The 22615-nt window shown below is 41.2% G+C and overlaps 1 protein-coding gene across 1 annotated transcript in view; it reads right to left on the bottom strand.

The window, feature by feature from the left end:
* Window positions 1-22615, bottom strand: part of LOC102224860 (teneurin-1-like) — a 282296-nt gene that overhangs the window by 13036 nt on the left and 246645 nt on the right. The window contains exons 24-33 of the mRNA XM_023328889.1: window positions 21057-21140; window positions 20466-20660; window positions 15134-15221; window positions 13316-13512; window positions 10874-11187; window positions 10181-10353; window positions 7400-7644; window positions 3500-3793; window positions 1303-1547; window positions 592-734 (exon numbers count right to left, since the gene is read on the bottom strand). Of these exons, the coding sequence (XP_023184657.1) occupies window positions 592-734; window positions 1303-1547; window positions 3500-3793; window positions 7400-7644; window positions 10181-10353; window positions 10874-11187; window positions 13316-13512; window positions 15134-15221; window positions 20466-20660; window positions 21057-21140 (1978 nt within the window). The remainder of the gene's footprint in view (window positions 1-591; window positions 735-1302; window positions 1548-3499; window positions 3794-7399; window positions 7645-10180; window positions 10354-10873; window positions 11188-13315; window positions 13513-15133; window positions 15222-20465; window positions 20661-21056; window positions 21141-22615) is intronic.

The following is a 22615-nucleotide window of genomic DNA, read 5'->3' as shown; positions in this document are numbered from 1 at the left end:
AACTTTTTTCAGCAAAATATAGGAGCTTGTTTTAAGTAAATAATTTCTTAATATTGATGAAAAAGTACCAACTCCACTGGCAGATTATTTCACTTATAATATGGAAAAAATGTCTTGTTATAAGTGAAAATAATCTGCCAGTGAAACCAGTACTATTTCATCGCTATTAAGGAGTTATTGACTCAAAACACGCGCCTCTTTCTTGCTGAAAAGTCAGTTGTAAGTTAGTTCTGTCTTATTTCAAGTGTACAAAGGTGCTTGCAGTAGATGCTACACCAAAAATACTTACTAAGATTTTGTGTTTTTGCTGTGTAAAGGACAACATTTGAGCATCAGTTTGTGACCTTAAACTCAAAGGCACAAAGGACAGCGATCCAATGCAGTCCATCTCTGCGCTTAAACCTTATTGAGATGCTGTGGCTTTACATTAAGCACACTCTTTTAGCTTGAAAACGCTACAAAATCTGCAACAAAGAGTGGATTGGAGTAATTTTAACAGCCTGACGTTTTTATTTACTTGGTTTTTGTTTTGTCATAAAGGTGTAAATGTGACAAATAAAAGGGACAACCAAAGGAATTTTGTCAGCGTACCCGTCTGTCTGTATCGTATGGAGCTTATGAAGCCGTCGTGGGTGAGGTGAATGGTCTTGACGGTGCCGGAGGCTTCGTCGTAGGTGAAGGTCACCAGGGTGGAGTCATAAACAACCTCTGAGAGCCTCGCTGCTGGTGTATACCTTCATAAAATAAAAATAAAAAACAGGAAAACAAACAGAAGTGGAAAAAGAAGTGTTACACTCAAGCTCAACACAATGCATTTCATTTTCAATTTTAGCAGCCATGCTACGTGGAATGAATAATCCAAAGATCCCTCGGGGCCGTTGAGGAAGAGGCTGCATCATTCTTCAATATTTCATCAGAATCAGAAGCATTTACTGCCGAAGTCGTGGCGTTTTAGGTCTTGGAAATGGCACCGTTCATAACGCCGCTCTCATGCAGTCCAAGGAGTGTTGGGAATATACAACACGCCCGGATAAGATCAGTGGTGTCTGGCTCAGTACGACGCTCAGAAGCAATCATAGGCGGGAACTGACCTCGAACCAGTCTCCCTTGTTCGTTCATTCAGTGTCATTAGTAAGAACAGCAGGTTGTGTGCGCTACTGTTTAAGATTAGCCTTTAACTACAGCACTGCCACTGAGGCAATCTCTTTTATGTGTTTTTTTTTTTTTTTTTTTTACACAAGCAGTGATTGTGCCGAAGTAGAGTAGAGTAAAGAGCCCCGACGTTGCCGTGGGGAACCGTACCTGTAGATGACGCTGCGGCCCGTCCCCAGGTACTGGGTCCTCCGCAGGCGCCCGTCCAGCGTGTAGTCCTGCATGAACGAGGCCTGGCTCTCCGGAGGGGTGTAGATGTTCCTGTAGTAGCCGACGGACAGCAGGGACTGCAGGGCGTGCTTCACCATGCTGGGCATCGTCACGGCAACCAGGCGGTCCGTTTGGTCGTAATCAAAGATGTAGCGCCGCTGGCTGTGCAGGAGCAGCATGATGGACTGCGGGAACACGCAGAGGAGGACAGTGAAGGAGCTCTGAGTGGCTTCATGGAGGTTTTGTCAAGTTTTTATTTTTATTTTTACCTTTACCCTGTTCTGTTGGAGAAACCCTTCATTTATTTAATTTATTTATGTATTTATTTATTTATACAAGTTTTGGCAGCCTGCAGTGGATCTGTCCAAGTCAAGTTTCTTTGTATAGAAAATTTCAAGAAGAAGGCAGTTCAAAGAGCTTCACACTATAAAAACATAACACAATAACCAATTAGGAAATGAGTAATAAACAATACAAATTTGTCAAATGCCATAATCAAAATCATCAAACAAATTGTACATAAAATATACTGATCAATGTTCCACTTACTACTATTAAAAGGTGGGTTTTCTTTAGCCTTGATTTAACTGAATTCAGTGTTTCAGCATCTTTGCAGTTTTCTAGAAGTTTGTTTTAGATTAGTGGAGCGTAGAAGCTGAATGCTGCTTCTCCACGTTTGGTTCTGTTTCTTCACATCTTGCAACACTGCAACTAAAAGCTTAAAACATATTTCATAGAGATTTTATGTATGAATATTTAGTAGTATTTATTTATTTAATACTAAAGTAGAAGAAAACGTTTCACATGTTTGTTGCCAGTTGAAATCTGAAACGTTTGGTAAGTATTGCCCAGTGTTTAGCTCCATTTGTCTTCTCATCAACTAACTGACCAACGCAGCTGTCTCTGCTGATAAAAAGCATCCCCACAGCATGATGCAGCCACTGCCATGTATCACTGTGGGCACGTGGAATTAGGGTGACATGTATTGTTAGGTTTCCTGCTATATTTTATGTTTGGGAGTGGTTTACGTGGCTTTCCAGCACGTAAACCACGTACGTGCAAAAGCGTACATTTGACAAATTTCATTAAATTTTGGCCTCATTAAAGAGGAACATCTTCCATGTGTTTGCAGTGACTTTAAATCAGACTTAGCTACTTTGAATCTGTTACTTATTATCCATGTCTCGGTAGTTTTTTTGTCCCATACTCTTTGTATTATCAAACCAATATTCTCTGACACATTCAAAAATGACAATACCACTTTTTGTCAAACTGCTCTAGGCTGCCCCACAACTTCACACCTTAACTGTTTTTTGAGTAATTTAAGATGCACTTACACGCAGGTTGACAGTGTGTAAGTACATCAGATGTTCTTTTTATCTACAAAACATTTTCTTTCCTTTTTTGTCTTTTAGTCGCTAAAGATCCCAGCGCGATATATTGATGTTTGTGTGCTTAACGTAACAAAACATGAAAAAGTCCTTGAAAAACTCTTGTCCGTCTCTGCATCGTTCAGCCCTCCGATGCAAGCAGCTATCGGTTTCAGCCGTAACGTAGACGCTGCGTTTAACTCCGACTAAACTATTCCGCTAGATTTCGTTACGCACAACGGATCAATCCGTCTCATTTAATGCATTTCGTGTTGCACCAGATCTTCTGTCAAAGCACCGCAGTGTTTACTGTAAAAGCCCCTTTCAGAAAACTGCTGTTTTCTTTTCACAACTGTGCAACAAGAAAAAAAAAAATAAAAATCCTGTCAATCTGCTCAAAACCCGCCTGAGTTCTGTTATGTGTCACAAAGAATATTCTTGGTGATTTTCCTGCTCTCAAAGGCTTGTAGCTGTTATCCAGATTTACAGACAGAGCAGATTTCAAAGATTTAAAAAAAAAAAAAAAAAAAAGAATACGCGTGAAAAAAGCAGGGAATCTAAAAGAATAACTTTAAGAGGACGGTAAAGGAGGAAGACGTGCTGCAGATCAGCTTACATGCTTTCAATTTCCAACATTTGTTTCCCGCAACAGAAGTGGTTTTCATCTTGTAAACACTGGTTTCACTTTCAGGCAAACGACCAGGTTTGCATCATGTGTTAGACAACTTTAAGAGACACCGGCTGGTTCTGTTAAAACGTTTCCTCACTCTGTCTGCGTATGTGTAGCTCCAGATCTTGCCGTTGACCCAGGCCCTGGACACCACCCGGTCGTTCTCGTACTCCAGCCGCTCGGACCACTCTCCGCGGTGGATGGCCGACAGCAGCCCCCCGGCCGAGTAGCTGATGTTCACCTCGGTGTACTTGCTGCTGGGCGACCAGACGACGGGCCGGCCCAGCGGGTCGTACTGGATGTGCAGGGTGAACTTCCTGTGGTCGTCGTAGATCTTCCCCACCCGGGTGTTCTGGTCAAAGTCTATGGAAAGCAGGTTCCTGTTGTGAGCCTGAAAACAACAACAGAATAAAACATTTTCATTTTATTTTTTACATTTATAATCCTCATAAACTCTGAGTGAGGCGGCAGGCTTATTAAATAAAAATATAATAAAATAGCTGGCTTGTCTGAGACAAGTAAAGCTCAAATAAATTAATTGTGACATTTGGAGCAAATCCACACTGCATGATAACATTAGCAATAAATTACCTCGCGAATAAGAGGAAAAAGTCCTGAGGAATGCAAATTAATTAGCAGCCGTAAGATAAGATGTCAGTTTCTAATAAAATATTCTGATTATGCAATGTGCTTTCCGCTGCAAAACGGGGAGGGGGGTTGCTGTTGATGGATGCGTTAGGGAAGCCAGGATCGAGTCATTTAACCTGTCGGCCCCCACACCCACCGAGTTCAGACTCAGAACATCCAACGGGTTGTGCAACGAGAACTTGAAGTGCTGTTCGCACCGCTGAACAGCAGACAAAGAGAGAGAGAGAGAGAGCAAGAGGGGACAATCCCTCACTGTTTGTAAAGGAAATGGAAATGACAAAGTGTTGAAACAAAGAAGATTTACAAGTGCAGCGGAGTGAATCAGAATATCTTTGCAAAGTTAGCTGATTTCAACAATTCGGTTTAATAGGCGACACTTATAAATTGATTTATTGTAACCACAGAGGAATATATTTTAATGATATTTATTTTGTTTGTTTAGCTGTTTGTGTCTTATAGCGAATGAAAATCCAACGTTCACTTAGTCAGAAAATTTGATTATTATAGAAGGATTCATTTAAAACATGGATTTTTAACATAGAAATGATACTGAAAAAGTCAAAGCAGGAAGAGCTCAAGAGCTTTAAGGTGGATTGCTGCACTTACTTTTGATTTATTACAACACAATGGACCAACACCAGCAGATGACTCGACTTTCTAAACGATTACTAACTCTAGAAACGTCACACTGGACCGCAAGCAACATGGATTATGTCCTAATATAATCTGACTACGGAATCTGGGACCCTGATTTAAAATAAAATACAAAACTGACTTTAATCTTTAAAAGAGGAATTTATTTTTCTCCTTCTAAATAAATAACTAAAATAACTCTGATTAAACAGCAGCTTTCATCAGGCAGGTAGCACATCCCGTCTTAAACCACCGACTCCAATCCGCTCAATGCTGCAGTTTCTTTTACTTCTTCGACCAGACTTTTTCCTTCCACTCAATTTTTTTTCCTGTTAATACACTACTAAGATAAAAGAACCTGTGAACCGTCAGCTCATCAGTCAACCATCAAAGCCCGCCACCGTTCCCAATCTTGTGCTGGCTGTAACGCAACGTTTCTGCTATGTAATCTTCAAATATTCTGGGGAACTGAATTTTGAATATTCATTTGTTGGACGATATAATCATCAAAATAACCACAAATACACATGCTTACACCAGCATCAGGCGTGTGAAACTCCTTTCACATCAAGATGGCGACTGTACTGATAAAACAAACTGCTAAAGTTTCGCTGCTTTCGATTAGCACTTCTAAAAATGTTAACAAATTTTTACATCTTTTCACACCGACGTAACTCGGTCCTATATGGCTGAAAACAAATTTGATTTGACAGACAAAATTATATTTAAGGACAAAACTGTTATCTTAAAGTTCAATTTATCCCTTCACAGTCCAGAGGACCAAATAAACAGAGTTGGGTAGTAACTAACTACATTTACTCAGATTTATTTGAGTAACTTTTTTTTTAACTTTCTTTTTTGTTGCTTTTTGACAGGTCAACCAACCAACCAACAAACATGAGAAAGAACATTTCAAACACGCAACATCCCCATTACAGAAACAAACCCCGACAACTCAAGGAGAGAACTAAAGCACAATAAAATGGGAAAGTAAGAATAGGAATAACTTACAAGGACTAGGTACCTCTAACAAGAAGAAAAAGAAGTAAAAACCCATACATATATATATACACATAGCTACAAACACGTACATAGTTAACACCTACAGCCTTACTCCTACCACACTCCTCACCACAGACCTCGTCTCATTGCAGAAAGGAGAAACAATAGTCATTCACGGTAGCACAGAAAGCTCCTAATCCTTTCTCTCTCATCATCCACATTGTATAAGGTTCATGTCCACTTTTCTGTAAATATTCCTTCCTGATTATTCAACCTGGAAATCAAGCTGTTCATAACTGGCCATTTCAACCATTCACTAAATGGAATAGCATCTTTTGCTTTCCAGTGTCTCAGGGCCGTCCTGCAGCCTGTGATCGGTGCTGATCTACCACAGTGAGTGTCAGCCAGCATCTCTGTTACCTAAAATACACAGAATTAAATCTGTCCTGAATACTTTAATAAGTACTATTAGATCATTCGAAAGATTTTTTAACTGTTCACATTCATACAACATTGTGTTCCTCTGCACATCCCACACCTCCAGCACAACTCAGAATCACAGAGCTTTAATCTTTCCAGTAGAGTCTCTGTATGACTGTATATGTAATTAGGCGGGTCTGTACTTCTCTTGATGTCTTCTGCCATGATCCTGTTATTTCTTTCCATTTCTCCATGGTTAATTCATTCTGCAGATTGTCATCCCGTGCTCTCATGAGTTTTGGTGTTGAAAGCGTCTCATAAAAGTGTAAAATTTGGAAGCCCCGCCCCTAACGCCGTTGTTACTCTGCACTAGCTTTTGCAACTGTGTTTGAGGTAAAAGGGGAAGTTTTCTTTGTGCTGATATTAAACAACTTCTTAACTTTTGTAAATATTTCCAAAAGTCGTGATTAGGAATTCTGTAGCTAGTTGTGCAAAAGATATCATCTCACAAATACCTTGAGTAACTTTTTTGAAAAAAAATTTAAAATAAAAATACTCTAAGGAGTATTTTTACTATGCTGTACTTTTTACTTTTACTTGGGTAATTTTATTATGACGTATTTCTACTCTTACTTAAGTAAGAGTAGACTAAATTCTCACTCAATGAAAAACAAACAAGTTTTAACCACAAATTAATCAGACACCACCTGCAGTTTTTGTTAAAGTTCCCTAAGGTGTTTTTTTTTTAATGAAAAAAACTGATTTGGAAAAAAAATATTTTTATTTATTTTTTTGATACTTATATGAATTATTGTAATTTCCGTCCTTAAGATACCAACATTTCCACTCAAGTTTATGTTGTGGTTTGTCCGGCTGTGTGATATTTAAATATTAAATGATTGATAATTTGATCAGTCTCTCAGTACTTGACCAGACTTTTTACCAAATACTTTTTTACTCTTACTTGAGTAATTTCTTGGACGGGTACTTTTTACTTTTACTGAAGTAATAATCTGTTGAAGTAGTACTGCTCTGACTTGAGTGCAATTTTTGGCTACTCTTCCCACATCTGCAAGTAAATAACTGCTGTGCTCCGGATTTTAGTTTGACACCTGTGGCCCAAACTATATGCAATGAATCTATAAAATCACATTTTGTAATACTACAATTGCTAAAACAACTCTCAAATTTATAACACCTGGACCCTGCTGAGACTTTTAATGGTTCAGGTTTTGTGCAACAGGTTGCTGTGAAGGACAAATTTGTTTTTTTGGTTTTGTCTTGGTTTGTTTACCCTGAGCCTGCGTTCGTAGGTGCTGTAGTTGGCCTTGCTCTGCTCCTTCCTCTGCCTCCACTCGATCAGGCTGGGGCCGTGGTCGCCGGGCAGGCTGATGTTGCAGCGGCTGGCCGTGGGGCTGACCCCGCCCCCGGCGCCGCCCGGCAGGAGGGGCTCCGTGCTCAGCGACAGCTCCATCCCGCTCGCCAGCGCCACCAGAAACGACCCGTCGGAGCTGACTCTGTACGAGTTCTGGGCGTGATCTGAAGGTGTCAGGGTGGTGAGGTGGAGGAGGGTGGGAGCCGTGCATTTTCCACGGGTGGGTCACACGTTCGCAGAGACAAACCACAGAGGCATGCATGCAGTGACACAAACGAAAAGAAAGAAAAAAAACGTGTGAGAAAAACATCAGTAGCTGAATAAGAAAAGAAGCCTTGAGAACAACAAATCTGCAAGATACAGACACTTCTGTAACGTGTTTTCTTTTTTCTTTTTGTTTAAATTGATTGCTTAAATCACTTCGCCGAGTGCTTAGCACTTCACTGTATGAGCCACAGCAGCTTTGGAGAAATCTAATCTATTCAAAGGGAGGAGGGAAGAGAAAAAAGAGACAGATGGACAGATAATGAGAGACAGAGAATAATGAAAAAGGCAACGAACAGAAGAGAGAGAGAGGGAGGGAGGGAGCGCGCGGACGCCGCGGTGGTCGTAAAACGTTTCCCAGAAACTCTTTTTTTAAATTCATCTCTATATTGTTGCGAGTCATATTTCACCCTGATCTCCAGACGTGCTGCTATCACTTTGCGTCACGTCTTTACTCGCCCTGAGAACACAATTAATAAAAAAAAGAGAGAAAAAATAATGATAAAAACTACACTTTTAACCCATCAAATTTAACACAGATAATAAACCAGATAGTTCTGTCTATTCCCACTGCCTCTATATAAAAAAAATAAAAAGATCCTTCAGCCCATATGGTTATTGTTGCCTTTGAGGCAGGCGGCGACACACAGCCTAGGCAGGTGGGAGTAAAGGGACTGTGTATATCGGGGGGTCATTTTGACGGTTGCCCCCCCAGCAGCAGCTGAGTCACGTCGTCGCGGCGTGAGCGCGCACAAGCGAGCGATTGCAACCCCGCCCCGTCTCCGCAGTGCTGCTGTCATTGTGACAACCGCTAGAAAGCAATTAAAGGGCTGACATGAGAAGAAACTGCTCCCATGAGTGGCTCCTCCACTCCACTCTCATTTTTTCCTCCTCTCATCTCTGCCCTCTTTTTTTTTTCCTTCTTCTTCTTCATCCCCACCGCCGCCCGCAGCTGTTGTAAAGACATTTCACAAGTCAGTCGGAATCTGTCTCCCTCCTTCGCCATCAATGGCAGGAATGAATTCATTAATAGCCCTTTCTTCTTCTTCTGATCGCCTCCTCCTCCCACTGAAGACGCAAGGAGGTCAGTTTAATAAAGGGGAGGAAGAGGAGGTTTCCCAGCAAGATGAGTCCAGATAAAGAGGAAGAATCTGAACTGAACCCACCATGGATATATTCCTTTTAACATTTCTTTACATCCACAAACGTAAAAACGTTTCTGTCAGGATTTAGCTCGGCAGACCAACACGAACCCTTCACATTCAGTACACCTGAAAGCAGCTTTTACATTTTTTCTTAATTGAAACTTTTGCACATTTTCTTTGCAGAATACCTCGAGACCAGTCAGACTCGATGGAGGATGTCGAGTTCTGTGACTGGCTCTTAAAAAAAAAACCAGAAGGAAAGCCTCCCCACAGCATGACGCTGACACCGCCATGTTTGTCCCATGGTGGTTGTACAGAGTTTGTTTTTTTTGCCACACAGTTTTCCAGGTGGGCCAAAAGATTCACTTCTGCCGTTTCCTCTACAGGGGTTGAACTCGCCACTATTCAAACGTGTGAAATCCTCTGACTAATAGTTTCCCGTCAACAGATTCTTAAATCTTTGTTTTGGCAACTTGTTGCACAGGGTTTTATTTAACAAAATTGGACCTTATATATTTTTTTGTTCATAAAAAATATTAAAACCATCTTTCCATGTCCTGTCATTTAATACTCACTGTATGCTCCACCTTGTGTTGGTCCATCACGTAGAACTTAATATTTATGGTTTAAATGTGAAAAACAGAGAAAAACACAAAATCTTACAAAGTATTTGTCTGGTCTAGTTTCTATTGAAAATATCTAAGTTCACTTGAAATAAGTCTAAATTAACTCTCAAATAATTTTTCAGCAAATTAACTTGTATAAAGTCGACAATTCCTCTATACGGATGAAAAAGTACTCATCATAAGTGAAATGATTTGTACTTTTTTATCAATATTAAGGAATTACTGACTCAAAACAAGCTCTTATATTTTGCTGAAAAGCTACTTGTAAGTTAGTTTTGTCTTATTTCAATAAGATATTTTAATAAGATATTTTTATCTTATCTTATACTTGGTAAGGTTTTGTGTTTTTCCAGTGAATGTCAAAAATCGTCTAGATTTACGGTCATTACCCCCCCCAAATCTGTGTGTCTCATCTATGGTTTTCTGTCCCCCTATAGAAATGACTCAGAAACCTTATCAACGCAGATCTGTGGCGAACATAAAGAGGCCAGAGGCACTTCAATATTTCCTTTATGTCAAATCTGTCAGCCCGAAAGTTGCGATAAGCCTCAAACCGCTTTAATTTTCATTTAATTTAACTAATTAAACTTTTTCTGTCGTTTCTAAAAAAAAAAAACAAAAAAAAAAAACAAGAAGAAGAAGAAGAAGTGAACGTCTGGCTTCACCTTGCTTGAATGTGTAGATGGTGTCGCTCGCAGACAGGTTGGTGCTGGTGACAAAGTTCTCGCGGTTGGAAGCTTCGACCTCGACTCGAGACCAACGCTCCAGGTTGCCGTGGAAACCGCTCACCTCACCCGTGGGTAAGGTGATGTTGGTGACACGCCCCTCGCTGCTATACCTTAGAAAGGGAACACACACACACACACACACACAAAATGCAGATAAGAGTCACTCTGGGTTTGTCATACAAAAACTCCAACAGACACACATATACACCCTCTGTTTTCCCCTCCTTTTTATTGGCACAGGGTAGGTGTCAACTATGATTTATAAGTGTAATTACCCAGCTGTGGAGTTTGAGACAGAGACTGAGCTGCCAGTGGTGAATAATTCACACACATGTGGTTTAGCGTGTGCACAGTATGCACAGTACGCAGCAAAGCAAATGCATGTGGTCAAAATGTTTGCAGAGATTTCCCCCAAAATTTCCCCCATGCCCCTCCAAAAATAATAAAATAAAATAAAATAAAAATGCCTCTACAACTTTTTAAAATATTCTCAAGCAACCACTAGATGGCACTCACATTTCACAGCCTTCCTGTGAACTCTTGTCAGATGCACACATTTAGAGTCGAGTGAGAAAACACAAATTAAATCAAAAAAAGGAGAAGAAGAAGAAGAAGGGAGGAGAAGCTCACTCATAAACGGTGGTCCAGCTGTTCTCGTCGCTCTTGGTGGACAGCAGGCCCGTGTTGCCGTGGTAGGAGATGTGGGCCAGGTCGTGGCCCTGGGCCGAAACCTTCCTCAGCATGCCGCTGTTGCTGAGGGACAGCCAGTACACCTGACCGCCGGGGAGCGCCAGCCACAGCGGGACGCCGTGGGCGTCACGCCGCACCTGCAGGCCACGGCCGTCGCGACTCGTCAGCCCCGAAAGCTGGCCGTCCGTCCCGTAGGAGAAGTTGTACAGGTAGTGGCCCGTGATGAGGTGCTTGGTGTACATGTGGGAGCCGTTCTGTGGCAGAGAGGAAGAGGAGTCAAGTCTGATTGTGTGGCACATTACATCATAAAAAAAACATCAATTACGAAACAAGCAATGACCGTTACATTTTGTCTAATGCAAAATTATCGAGCAAATACACATCAAATATGTTGATGTTCTGGTTTCTGCTAATCAAATTCAACTCTATAAACAGCTGGGTCTTTGGTCTAGATTTAAAGGAACTCAGTGTTTCGGCAGCTTTGCAGTTTTCTGGAAGTTTGTTCCAGATTTGTGGTGGCAGAAGATGAATGTTTGGTTCTGGTTCTGGGGATGCAAAGCAGACCAGAACCAGAGGACCTGAGAGGCCTGGAGGGTTGATATAACAACAACGGATCTTTAATGTATTTTGGTGCCAAGACTTTCAGTGATTTATAAACTAAAGCGTTTTAGATTCTATTCTCGGATAAGTTCAACTTTTTCAGTTACGGATCTGTTTTAGTTCATGTCCTTAATCTTGACTTGCTTCATTTTAACAACTAGAAAAGGGTCCGAGTAAAACCTCTACAGTCATTTTGAAATAAACCAGAAATAAGAAGAAAAATATATTAAACTTAAAAGTTGAGTTTAAGTTTGTGTGGCTTTTCAGGTTCCATCAATTCAACATTAAATAATAACAGAACATGTCAACTACAATGAGAGTCTTACAGCTGCTTATTAAGTGTGTTGTAAATTATTGGGAAACAAAGGATCCAGGCTGGAATATTTGATCATCACAAAATCAGATTTTCTCTACAACACTGTTTTACAAAATAATTAAAAAAACAGAGCACTAAGTAAAAGTATTGATTGAACATTTATGTCTTTATATTGCTCTCCTACTGAGCCAGATCTTCTTGTAGTCTTTTAAATTAAGAAAAACAAGAACGGTCCAAACGTTTTCTGCAGAATCACAGTCAAAGGCTCTGAGGCGGCTATTAAGAAACGTGATGTGTGTTTGGGGTGATTGACCAGCTTCAACACCCAACGTCGTCCAAGTATTGATCATCAAACCGGGGAGAAAAGAGCTGCTCAGCGATCAAACAGGCCCAATACGTTCTTGAGAAAAATTTAACGGTCATACTAAACCAAAGAAGACAAACTGTGTTCGCGACCGCGTCAAACTTTCTCTAGTATTCTTAGTGTGACGTTTCTAGAGGTCTCGCAGATATTTGAACACGTTTGAGCATCTTTTTGGAAATAGGTCAAACTCAGTCAGGTTGAACAAACAGTGTCTGTTAATTTATTTCCTTAATTCATTAAATGTCAGTGAAATGGAGGCAAACAGTCTGTAGCTATGCTATGCTGAATGGTTGATAACCTCACACAGTCTACCCACTTCTCAGAGAAAAACTGTTACAAATTGACACTTTTACCTTTTTCTCTCTCTATTTCTCTATTTTTTTTGAAAACCTGACTTTATTATTTTTCTTAGCATAGTACCACCACAGTCGCTGTTGTCTTCCACTGTCTGCTGCTGAACATCGTCACCGTCAAGCTCCAAGCAGGAACGAAACATTTCATGCAGATCCAGGGGGGTTCAGGGCAAATATGGCTGTCTGCTTTTTGGCCTGGGAGTGAGAACATTTTATTTTCCCTGCTAAAAACAATTTTAGAAAACACAATATGATTAATTTTGTAATTGACAGGGCCCCTTTTTTTATTTCCATGAATAAATTGTGGGGGGGCCCCCCTGTTGGTCAGGGCCCTTGGTATTGTCCTAACTTTTCCCCCCTGGGTCCTCACAAAAAACTGATTTATATTGAGAATGTACAAAATGACGTTTAAAATTAAGTATGCTGAAACGAGTCAAATCAGTCTGGATTATGTAATGTGAAAACTTTTGCATGCTGTTTGCACAACTGTTGTGTATTAAAGACCTAATAGGTGAGCTGCTTGTAGAGGGGAAAAAAATTGCTTTCAAACTTGTAAATTTGTGTAAATGTATGTACTGCTTCATGCCGTTTACATTTGAGAACACAAGCAAACTCCTCCACACCTGAACCCAACCACAGCATATTCATATTTTGACCTTTTCCACCGACACGCAGCTCTCGAGCCTCCCGGTGGGGATCAGCACGGTGGAGTTTTGTTTACAGACCGGCGCTGGAGCGCCACGGCGTACCTGGCTAAAGAGATAGAGCTCCTGGTCCTGCGGGGAGCTGATCTCCACCAGCCCAGCCGGGCCGGGCTGAGGCTGGTTGGGGTTGACGGCCCTGATCCGGATGTTGCCCAGGTCGGCGATATACAGGGTGCCGTTGGGCGCCACGGCCAGGGAGGAGGGGGCTTTGAGGCGGGCGTCACGGGCGTAGCCTCCGTCGCCTGATGAGAACAACAACACCAGGTTGAACGTAAAAGCGTCTTTACCTCTAAACAAACGGAGCAATAATAATAATGTTTCCCTGAAAGACACAAGCCCCCGAGCAGCACACACAGCTGTCTCGTAACATGAAGACCTCATGGCGGCTCTTATCACTTTGGCTCAGAAGTCAGGCTTGTTGGGATACAGTCGATTCCCGGAGCAGTGGGAACGATGACCACCTTGATAGCGGCCTCGGAGTTATCAGACGGCGGTATCCGGCGGCCGGGTGCGTTCAGGAATCTTTTGGTAGCGCAATGGGGTATAACAGGCTGGGTGAGGGTCTTCAGATGCTGTCAGCGGAGGGGACAGGGGCCTCTGATGGCTCTGTAAAGACGGCGGGGTGGCGGTTTATCTCCCGGCTGCATGCGCATCACTCACGTGCACAAGTGCGTGTGTTAGAGAGAAAGAGAGAGAGCGAACGTTTGCGTTGCTTTTGTATCTGGCGCCTGTGGACGGGCGCGCGTTCAAAGACGCGGGATGTTTACGGCGGAGGGGATGGAAAACGGAAAGCTTCTGAAGAGAGTAATCATCTGTTAACAGCAAGACATGATTGAAAATATGCAAAGTACAATCCAAGAAATGGGGATGGTTACAGCCCATTGGCTTGTGGCGTGGCAGAGACACTTCCCTCCGTTCCGAGTAGAAAAAGAGACAGATTTTTATGAGCGGAATTAAATGATAAAATCACATCCTCTGACACTTACAATGAAAGCACGGCCTAACCGTCAAAGGAACATCTGCTTATTTGTTGGGCCCTTTCCTCTTTCCCTTTTATCACGATTTTTTTTAGGTGCCCTTCGATGACATCAAAACCGGTTAAAACATTCATTGCCTAAAAAGGGAGCTTTTTCTTCCACCAGCTGTAATTTGAATGGATTTGAAAGGTTTTCTCTCGACGCGTGCTCCTCCTGAAATTTAGCTGCAGGTTTTTTGTTTTTTTCTTTGCAGCGAGGAGAATTCCTGGTGAATACCAAAAAAAAAAAAAAAATATCACATTTCGTTTTTCTGCATCCAGGTACTCTCTCTTAGTCAAATGACATTCTCTGTTGTGACATTATGGCTGCTTCTCTCTCTCACACTCCTATATACGTTGTCGTCATTTACATAAAGCTCATTGCCATGTATTTTCGGTATTTTTCCGAGGCAGAAAGTCAAAGCGGCCCCTCCCAGACATTTGGATTCCAGCTGACTTTAATAATTTAGGCAGGCTGAAAGTAGAGAGAGGATAACGTTGCAGGAGATGGACAAGAAGAAGAAGACACATTCTCAAGCACTGTTAAATTTATTAGACAGCTGAGACCCAAAGGCTGAAAGATTTACCCACTAGATATCAAGACATACTAACAATTTCAAAACATGTTAGCCTTTAAAATGGTCCAGTTTTTTGTTATTTTTTTAAACTTGAATATCCTCCAGACCAGGGAAGATATGATCGGAATTGATTTTTAAATGTTGTTTTTTTTCCCCTCCCTCTCTTTTAGGGCTGTAATCCTATTAGACCTAATCTAATACTCTTGCATTACCTAATCCTGCGCTCGTGTCTGTCCGTGTGTGTTTGTGTGCGTCGGCGTGATGACCCACCAGAGAAGCAGTCACAGTTGGGGTCTATCTTGCAGTCGCAGTCCGTCGGGGCTCCAGAGATGATCGATATCTCCCCGTTGGTCGACACCTGCGGGTTTGACAAAGACCAACGCGTCACACACGAGCACAAAAATGTTCGCAAAAGGTCACTCCGGTGCGGAAATCATCACAACGGACAACCGTTTGCCATTTCTAAGCTCTTCAAACAGCACAGAAAGGCTGTAACGGAGTACAATGACATATAGAATGACGCAAGTAACGTTGAGGTGTAAATAAATGACTACAACATTATTTGGGTTAATAAAAAATGCAAAACAGAACCATACAACGCCTTGCAAAAACTCATGATTGTTCCTACTTTTCTGCTTTACGTACAAACACAATGTATTTTGTGGGATGTGTTAACACAAAGTAAAGCATGACTAAGTGGCCTGCATTTGTGGTTGATATAAAACAAAGTGCAACTTCAGACGTTATCAAACTAGTTCATAGAGTCCGCCTGTATGGAATGTATTTGTGTCATAAATCTAATAAAAGCTTATTTGTAAAAAATTCCTTAAAACACACAAGTTTCCTTATACTTTATACTAAGTCACTACATTGTGTTTGTCTTCTGCATGTAATTTCAGTAAAATATATTAATGTTTATTGTAATAACATGAAAGAATGCCAAAAAAGTGAGGGCGCGGATACTCCTTCGATGCCCCGTAGGTGACAAGAGGGGTTGATTAAGATTTTTTTTTTAAAACTTAAAACAAAATCAGAGCATCACGACACGAGCGCAGGGCTCAGCTCATTACTTGATTGACAAACGCAACGTTAAATTGTACAAATTACCCCTATTGTCCTGGAGGAAAGAGCTGTAGGTGTACGCGCCTGTGAGAAGATAATTGGAGCAATTGACAAGTTTAATTTAGGTTCTTGCTGTGTAAACTATTACACCTCAAGGAAATCTCCTCCGAGGTGTTGGTCCAAAAGAAACGAGTTTGACGTGAGAAAATTGACAACATTGAGATGTCAAAGCTTAGGTTTGAGCAAGATTTTTAAATAAAGTTAGTTGTAAACACTATGACAAAAAAAAAAAAAAAAAACACGACTCAGGTCACGTCAGACGAATGTCATTTATTACCTCCAGGTTATTTAGGTACAGCTACATCAATGCATAATTATTGGGTAACCCCCTCACCCCCCAAAATAAACAAAAAACCCGCAATCCTTAGGACTCCCGTATAAATTAGGACGATAAGAAAAGACATATTTTTAGCTGTTTGCCTGTTTTCTTATTTCCAAGGTGGAAAGACATCAGGAATAACTTTAGAGGAATAATTATTGGTGCCTATTAATCAGGCGAGATTATGCATGCCAAACAATTTGAAATGATCATTCTGCTGTGAGAAAGAGTACTCACAAATTTATGGGAAATTTATTAATGAACTTGCCTGTTAAAAGTCTGAAGTTTCAGCAAGATCCCCTGAGGTGTGATATATAAGAAATAAAAATAAAAACCTCTCCACAAAAAAAACCTCTCATGCAGGCTAAGCCGCAAAACAATGTTAGAATTCATCACAGCAGAGTTAGGAAGAGGCTAAACAAGTGTGGGACATTTGAACGGATTTCCAGGAAAATCCTCTTCTCTTGAAGGAGAACATGCCAGGCCGGATTTTGCAAAAAAAAAAAAAAAAAAGTGCATCTGAGCAAATGAGGGGATGGAGAAAAAAAAAACAACTAAGAGTTTTGGAACAGCGCCCCTTGGACAGATTGGACCACAGTGGCGATGTTTGGCCATAAAACACAGCAACATGTCTGCTAAAAAACTGAGAAAAAAACAACAACAACAAAAAAACACATCTTTGGGGCTAAGCTAACCGGCTGCATGCCTTCAGCTTTGTAATTAATTGACAAACATACCAGCAGTATTGATCTTCTCGACTACCTTCTGCTTGGACGGTGAATACGCATGAGCAGCTCTGGTTTGAACATTTCAACTATGAATGGGAAGGAATATCTTTGAACTGCCTTAATTCTTTCTTATTCTCAGCGGGAGGGGAGTAAAAACCTAAAGCACACTCATTTCCAGACGGAATAAAAACAAACAAGATTCAAACTGACGATGACTAAGTTCCTAAAGCCTCATCCTTCAACGGCGCGACTGTTTCGCTGAGAGCGAGCTCACGATCTGTGCTTAACCCGAAAACAAATGCGGCTACGGCGACGCTAATTTGTAGCGTAATGATTGCGGTTTTAATGCCTCCAGTATTATGCATGTTAAATAACTCCACTGCTCTGCATAAAAGACTGGAGCGCAAACTTAACATGCATTGATTATACATGTGCCGTCCTCGGTGTTTTGGCCGAGTGCCCCGGGTCAGCCTGTGTGACAGACCGACGTGTCCAAGCAGATCCCGCACGGTGCCAGACACCCGCTGTAGCCAACACACGCTCACGTTTAATAATCTTATTAAACTGCTAAAAAAAAAGAAAGAAGAAGAAGAAGAAAAAAAAACACACTACTTGCTGCTAAACAGTACAAGATGCAGCTGCTGTCAGCTATTTACCATGAAATGTTGCATTTAATTTGACTGTCATTCTTCATCTCGTGTGAAATACATCGTCGCGTGTACCTGCGCGCGTTTACCGCGTCTCACAAATGACAATGTGATCTGTTTTTAATTTAATACATGTTGGATTACGCACCATTTGCATCAGCCAGACATGTTTTTTCTTCTTTTTTTTTTGGGATGTGCTAAATGAACACCAGAAACTGCTGCACAAACCCACGTAGCGCAAACTAAAAACACTAAAACTCCCCCCCTCTCTTAATTTTATTTCACCACTTAGCGTGGTTTGAAAGCATCGACTAATCTCCAACTCGCGCCGGTTGCTAAGTGAGCGCCCACTTAGATGTTTTAATGTTTACAGATGGATTATTTTAGCTCTAAGTTTTCATGTGCTGTGTGAGGAAACGTGAAAAAAAAAAAAACCTTTTCAGTGCCCTACCAACCTAGCCAGTCGGTCTCCATCAAAAAAAAAAAGGCATCTGAGACATTTTATGATCCTGTCTGCCTCCACACGGACCCAGCATGGCGCTGCAGGCCACAAAGGCACTATTGATTGAGTGCAGCAGGCAGTATTTCCGAGGTGCTCAAGCCAAAATGCTACAGTCCTGTAGTGTCCTGCTGCTAGCTCATGTACAAAAAAAACCCCTACTTTTATTTCAAATCAAAACCACCCTTTGGGTTTATTTTTTTATTGGTTTGAGGTGAATCAGAGTTCTAAAAAGCCAAAAACTCGAGTGCAAGACTCTAAAGGCCGCCTTTGCTGACAAGCATCTGCAATGTAAACAGCCTGTCAGCAAAAGGCTGAATTACTGTCAAAAGCCCTGATGGATTACTAATATTGGCTCCATATGAGCCGTTTCTTTTTCTAGGCTATTTATTTATTTATTTTTTGCAAAGGGTATTTGTTTTCTGTTGCAGTTTGCGGCAGTATAGCATTATATAACGCGTGCAAGTGTATGAATAGATAAATCACTTTTGACATCAAGAACCTGTAACAGATCAATGTACATATTGGTGCAACCTAGTGTTGTATCATTTTTCATCTTAATATATAACCACACAGCTGTCAACTGATAATAAAATTCATGTATGATTGCAGTAAAATATTCCAGAAACTCGAAAATTTGAATAAATCTACCCGGTAAATTGAGTAAATTTAAAATAAACGTTTCTAGTAAAATCCCTGATGCCACATTTACTGTCAACTCATAATTAAAAGCATAACTGGAGCATTTTAATCACATTATACTTTGCTTTTTAAACTTTCTTATGGTGTCTATGGATATTAAATTAGCAATCTATGTGGTTTTGTTTCTTTGGGGTATAAAAGCAATGAAGCACAGAGGTTTCAAAACAGTAAAGAATTCAAACATGAAAGATATTTCTTGTTTTTATACTAAATGATTAACAGGACATAGCAACTCTTAAAAACTACACAGTTTAGCGCAACTGTGACATGCAAGGCAAAGTGTGGACCCATATTTTGCTTCCCACCATGCACAGCGATTGAGGCGGTTAGAGAGAAATTAATCTTGAAAGTTTTCTGTTAGAGAAACGCAGCAAAAACTTTCATCTCGAGGACATGAAGTCTCGGTAATAACCAGCGGACGCTGTCTAGATATCATCGAGTCATTTCCAAAGCAAGTCTGGTAAAGAGCGTTTTCCGTCCCGCCGTCACTGACGAAAACGTGCGACTTTAACTGGAACTGCATGGTTTTGTCGGGCGACTCACAGATTGGGCTTTCGGCGACATACAACTGAAGTGGGTTTGGTGCAAAGCAAAAAAATAAATAAGTTGAAATGTGGCTCAACACCTCAAGTCCACTCTTTATCTTCTAATGGCTTACAAATAGAGAGTATTACATCATGGACTCTGGTGGATTGGATATTTTAAGTAAATATCTACCAGTAAACTGAGATTGGGTCTTTCAGCGGGATAATGATCTAAAATATGTGGCTGAATCAAGACAGAAATGATTCACCAGACACAGTATCTACCTTTTTCTGTTGTCATCTCAGTGCCCATATATAAATCTAATGGAAGGAAGAGCCATCATCCTGGAACAGAAAAGGGCTTCGTATGAAATGTAATCCCAGCAGGTGTGCCAATAATTGCGGCACCAGGGATTTTGTTTAAAACGTCTATTTGTTACTGGGGAACTTTCCCCGAACTTAATAAATGTACTCAAACCAAAGATCAATTTTTTTTTTCAGTCTGAGATTACGCTGCTGCAACAAAAGATCGATGTATTTTAAGGTATATTTTTATAAATCTTTACCTTATTATACCGTGTGTGATACATTTATCTACTTGGAGAGAAATCTGTACTTAATGACAGATAGGTGGAGAGAGAAATAGAGACATACAGAGATAGATAGATAGATAGATAGATAGATAGATAGATAGATAGATAGATAGATAGATAGATAGATAGATAGATAGATAGATAGATAGATAGATAGATAGATAGATAGATAGATAGATAGATAGATAGATAGATAGATAGATAGATAGATAGATAGATAGATAGATAGATAGATAGATAGAGACAGACAGACAGACAGACAGACAGACAGACAGCCTGATAGACATATAGACAAATAAACAGGTAGAAATAGATTGATACAGATAAATAGATAAACAGACAAACAGATTTACAATTAGATAAACAAAGAGATAAGTAGAAATGATAAAGATTAAAACAATTAGATACAAATACGTTTAAAAAGACATTCAGACAGACAGATCGACAGCCAGGTAGATCGACAGGTACCTGTTGGATGCGGTTGATCCGCCTCTCGTCCGTCTCAGCGATAAACAGCGTCCCCAGGTGCGACAGGGCGATGGCCTTGGCGGCCTCCAGGGTGGCGCGTACCGCCGCTCGGCTCACCAGGTGGTGGTCGATGCCGGGGACCTGGCAGTGAATCGGACGCCCCGCCACGATCCGCACCTGGAGGCTCTCCGACACCTACAGTGACACGCCGTCATTTATCATCTGCAGAAGCCTACCCCGAGGCAACACAATCACCCGCTGATGACATAAGAGAATTTATCGATCGGGCGCACCAAACCTCGGCGAGCCGGACCCCCGGCCGCTGACTTGTACAAGATAAAGAGCTGCGTTCATTAACTTTGCACGATGAGTTCAATGACATTTTCTAATAAACAGCCCCTGCGGCGACCTGTGACGGCATCCTTTTGCTTTTATTTATCTTGGCAGACTCACTTCATCTAAAGTGGATCTCGAGGGACAGCTGACGAATTTGTAAATCGGTTCTCGTTCGGCAGCGTACTTCACAGCATGACTCTTCATAGAGTTGACAAAATGAGACAAATGTGTTTTGCGAGTGTTTGTTTTCCCGACCTGCAGAACGATGTTGTTGTCCAGGATGTAGAGGGAGTTGTCCAGCGGGTTAATGGCGAGGTCTGTCGGCCACTCCAAGCGCACCTGTGAAGTCAGACAAACACACACACACACACACACACACACACATAAGGGGACCCATCATGTCAAGACTGTTGTCAAAAGCGGGAAAGCTAATACAAACCTTTTGACGGCAACTGCCACAAGAGTCAGTTGCAGGTAGTGCAAATAATATCTCCTTAATAACATAGCATTAGGCCTCCTGACCCTCCCTGCTCATGCAAAGGTCAGCGTCGGGCAGGGAGCCTTCCCCGTGTTTATTCAAGTCTCACACCGGCTCGCTTCGGCTGAGTTCCAAATGTCAACCAATAACCGTGATCGCCACCCGCTCAAATAGCACCGCCGCTGAAATCGCGGGGGGTCGAAGGCAGACAAAGCCGACGCCGTCTCACAGCCGCCCACGTCGGCGTCCGTCTCCAAGCAGCACAAACAAAACGGCGGGAGGCGGCGTTGTGGGGGGGAGGGGAGGATGATGGGGAATCAGGTGATTGATGACTCTCAGGATAGATTGGTAAATAAATGGATCATGTTAAATTGCCACTGACATGTCCAATTATAGGCTCTGTCAAAACCAGAGTGGGAAGAAGGCTCGCTCCGAAATCCCATTTTAAGAGGAGGGGAGAGATTCATCAAGTGGGATTCTGCGCGTCCCTCAAACCAAAGACGGCATGCATCAAACCCCTCCCTGCTCACGGTAATGAACTGTAGCTGTGATGATGGGCGACCTCCTCCAGGAAGCATCGTGACCCGTTCACACAGAGTCAGGCCCGCTGTCGTGAAAGTCAGACGGAACTTTAATCCGGTTTTAGAATTGAATTAATCAGAGTAAATTCATTCGGATTGCTCGGCTTTCATAGAACAATAAATAAACCAAAGCGTGAATTCGAGAAAGGTTTGTCTGGGTTGGTGATACCCAGGGCTGCACTTTGCTTCAATTTTTTAACACATTTGTGTGTGTGTGTGTGTTTTATTTTTTTCTTTACAAACTGAAGCCCAAGAAAAATACAACACACAAACTGCAAACTGAGAAATCAATTTGTTGCGTTTTGGATTAAGAAAGCTTTGTCAATTCTTACTAAATATGTATTTTCATCTGCTCCACTCTAGACTCCACACTGTCCCCATATCAAAGAATAAACCAAAGTATTAAACAGAAGACTTACACTTTAAGGACATTTAAATAAGTGATTTTTCTGCATTTTTCCCTGGTTTATAAAATAAATTTGGCTGATTGGAAATTTTAGCATCTATTAATATTAACATGAAAAGCCTGACCAGTTAACATATTAGGCAGAACGTCTTATACATGTATAAATCTCCATGGAACAAAATGGTAAAAATGTTTAATATTCTGATTTTGAGAAGTTTTTCTGAGCTTAATAAGCATTAATTTGGTCTCATTGCTATGAACGAATGCCAAAAATGTCAAAAGAGAACATAAGTGATACTGAAATAACCAATAGGTTCATTTTTGCAGCAGAAATGATACTTGAGAATTT

Source organism: Xiphophorus maculatus, chromosome 23 (assembly GCF_002775205.1).
Source record: "Xiphophorus maculatus strain JP 163 A chromosome 23, X_maculatus-5.0-male, whole genome shotgun sequence".
Lineage (NCBI taxonomy): Eukaryota > Metazoa > Chordata > Actinopteri > Cyprinodontiformes > Poeciliidae > Xiphophorus > Xiphophorus maculatus.
Note: the sequence above shows the minus strand (reverse complement) of the source record. Positions and strands in the feature narration are given on the sequence as shown.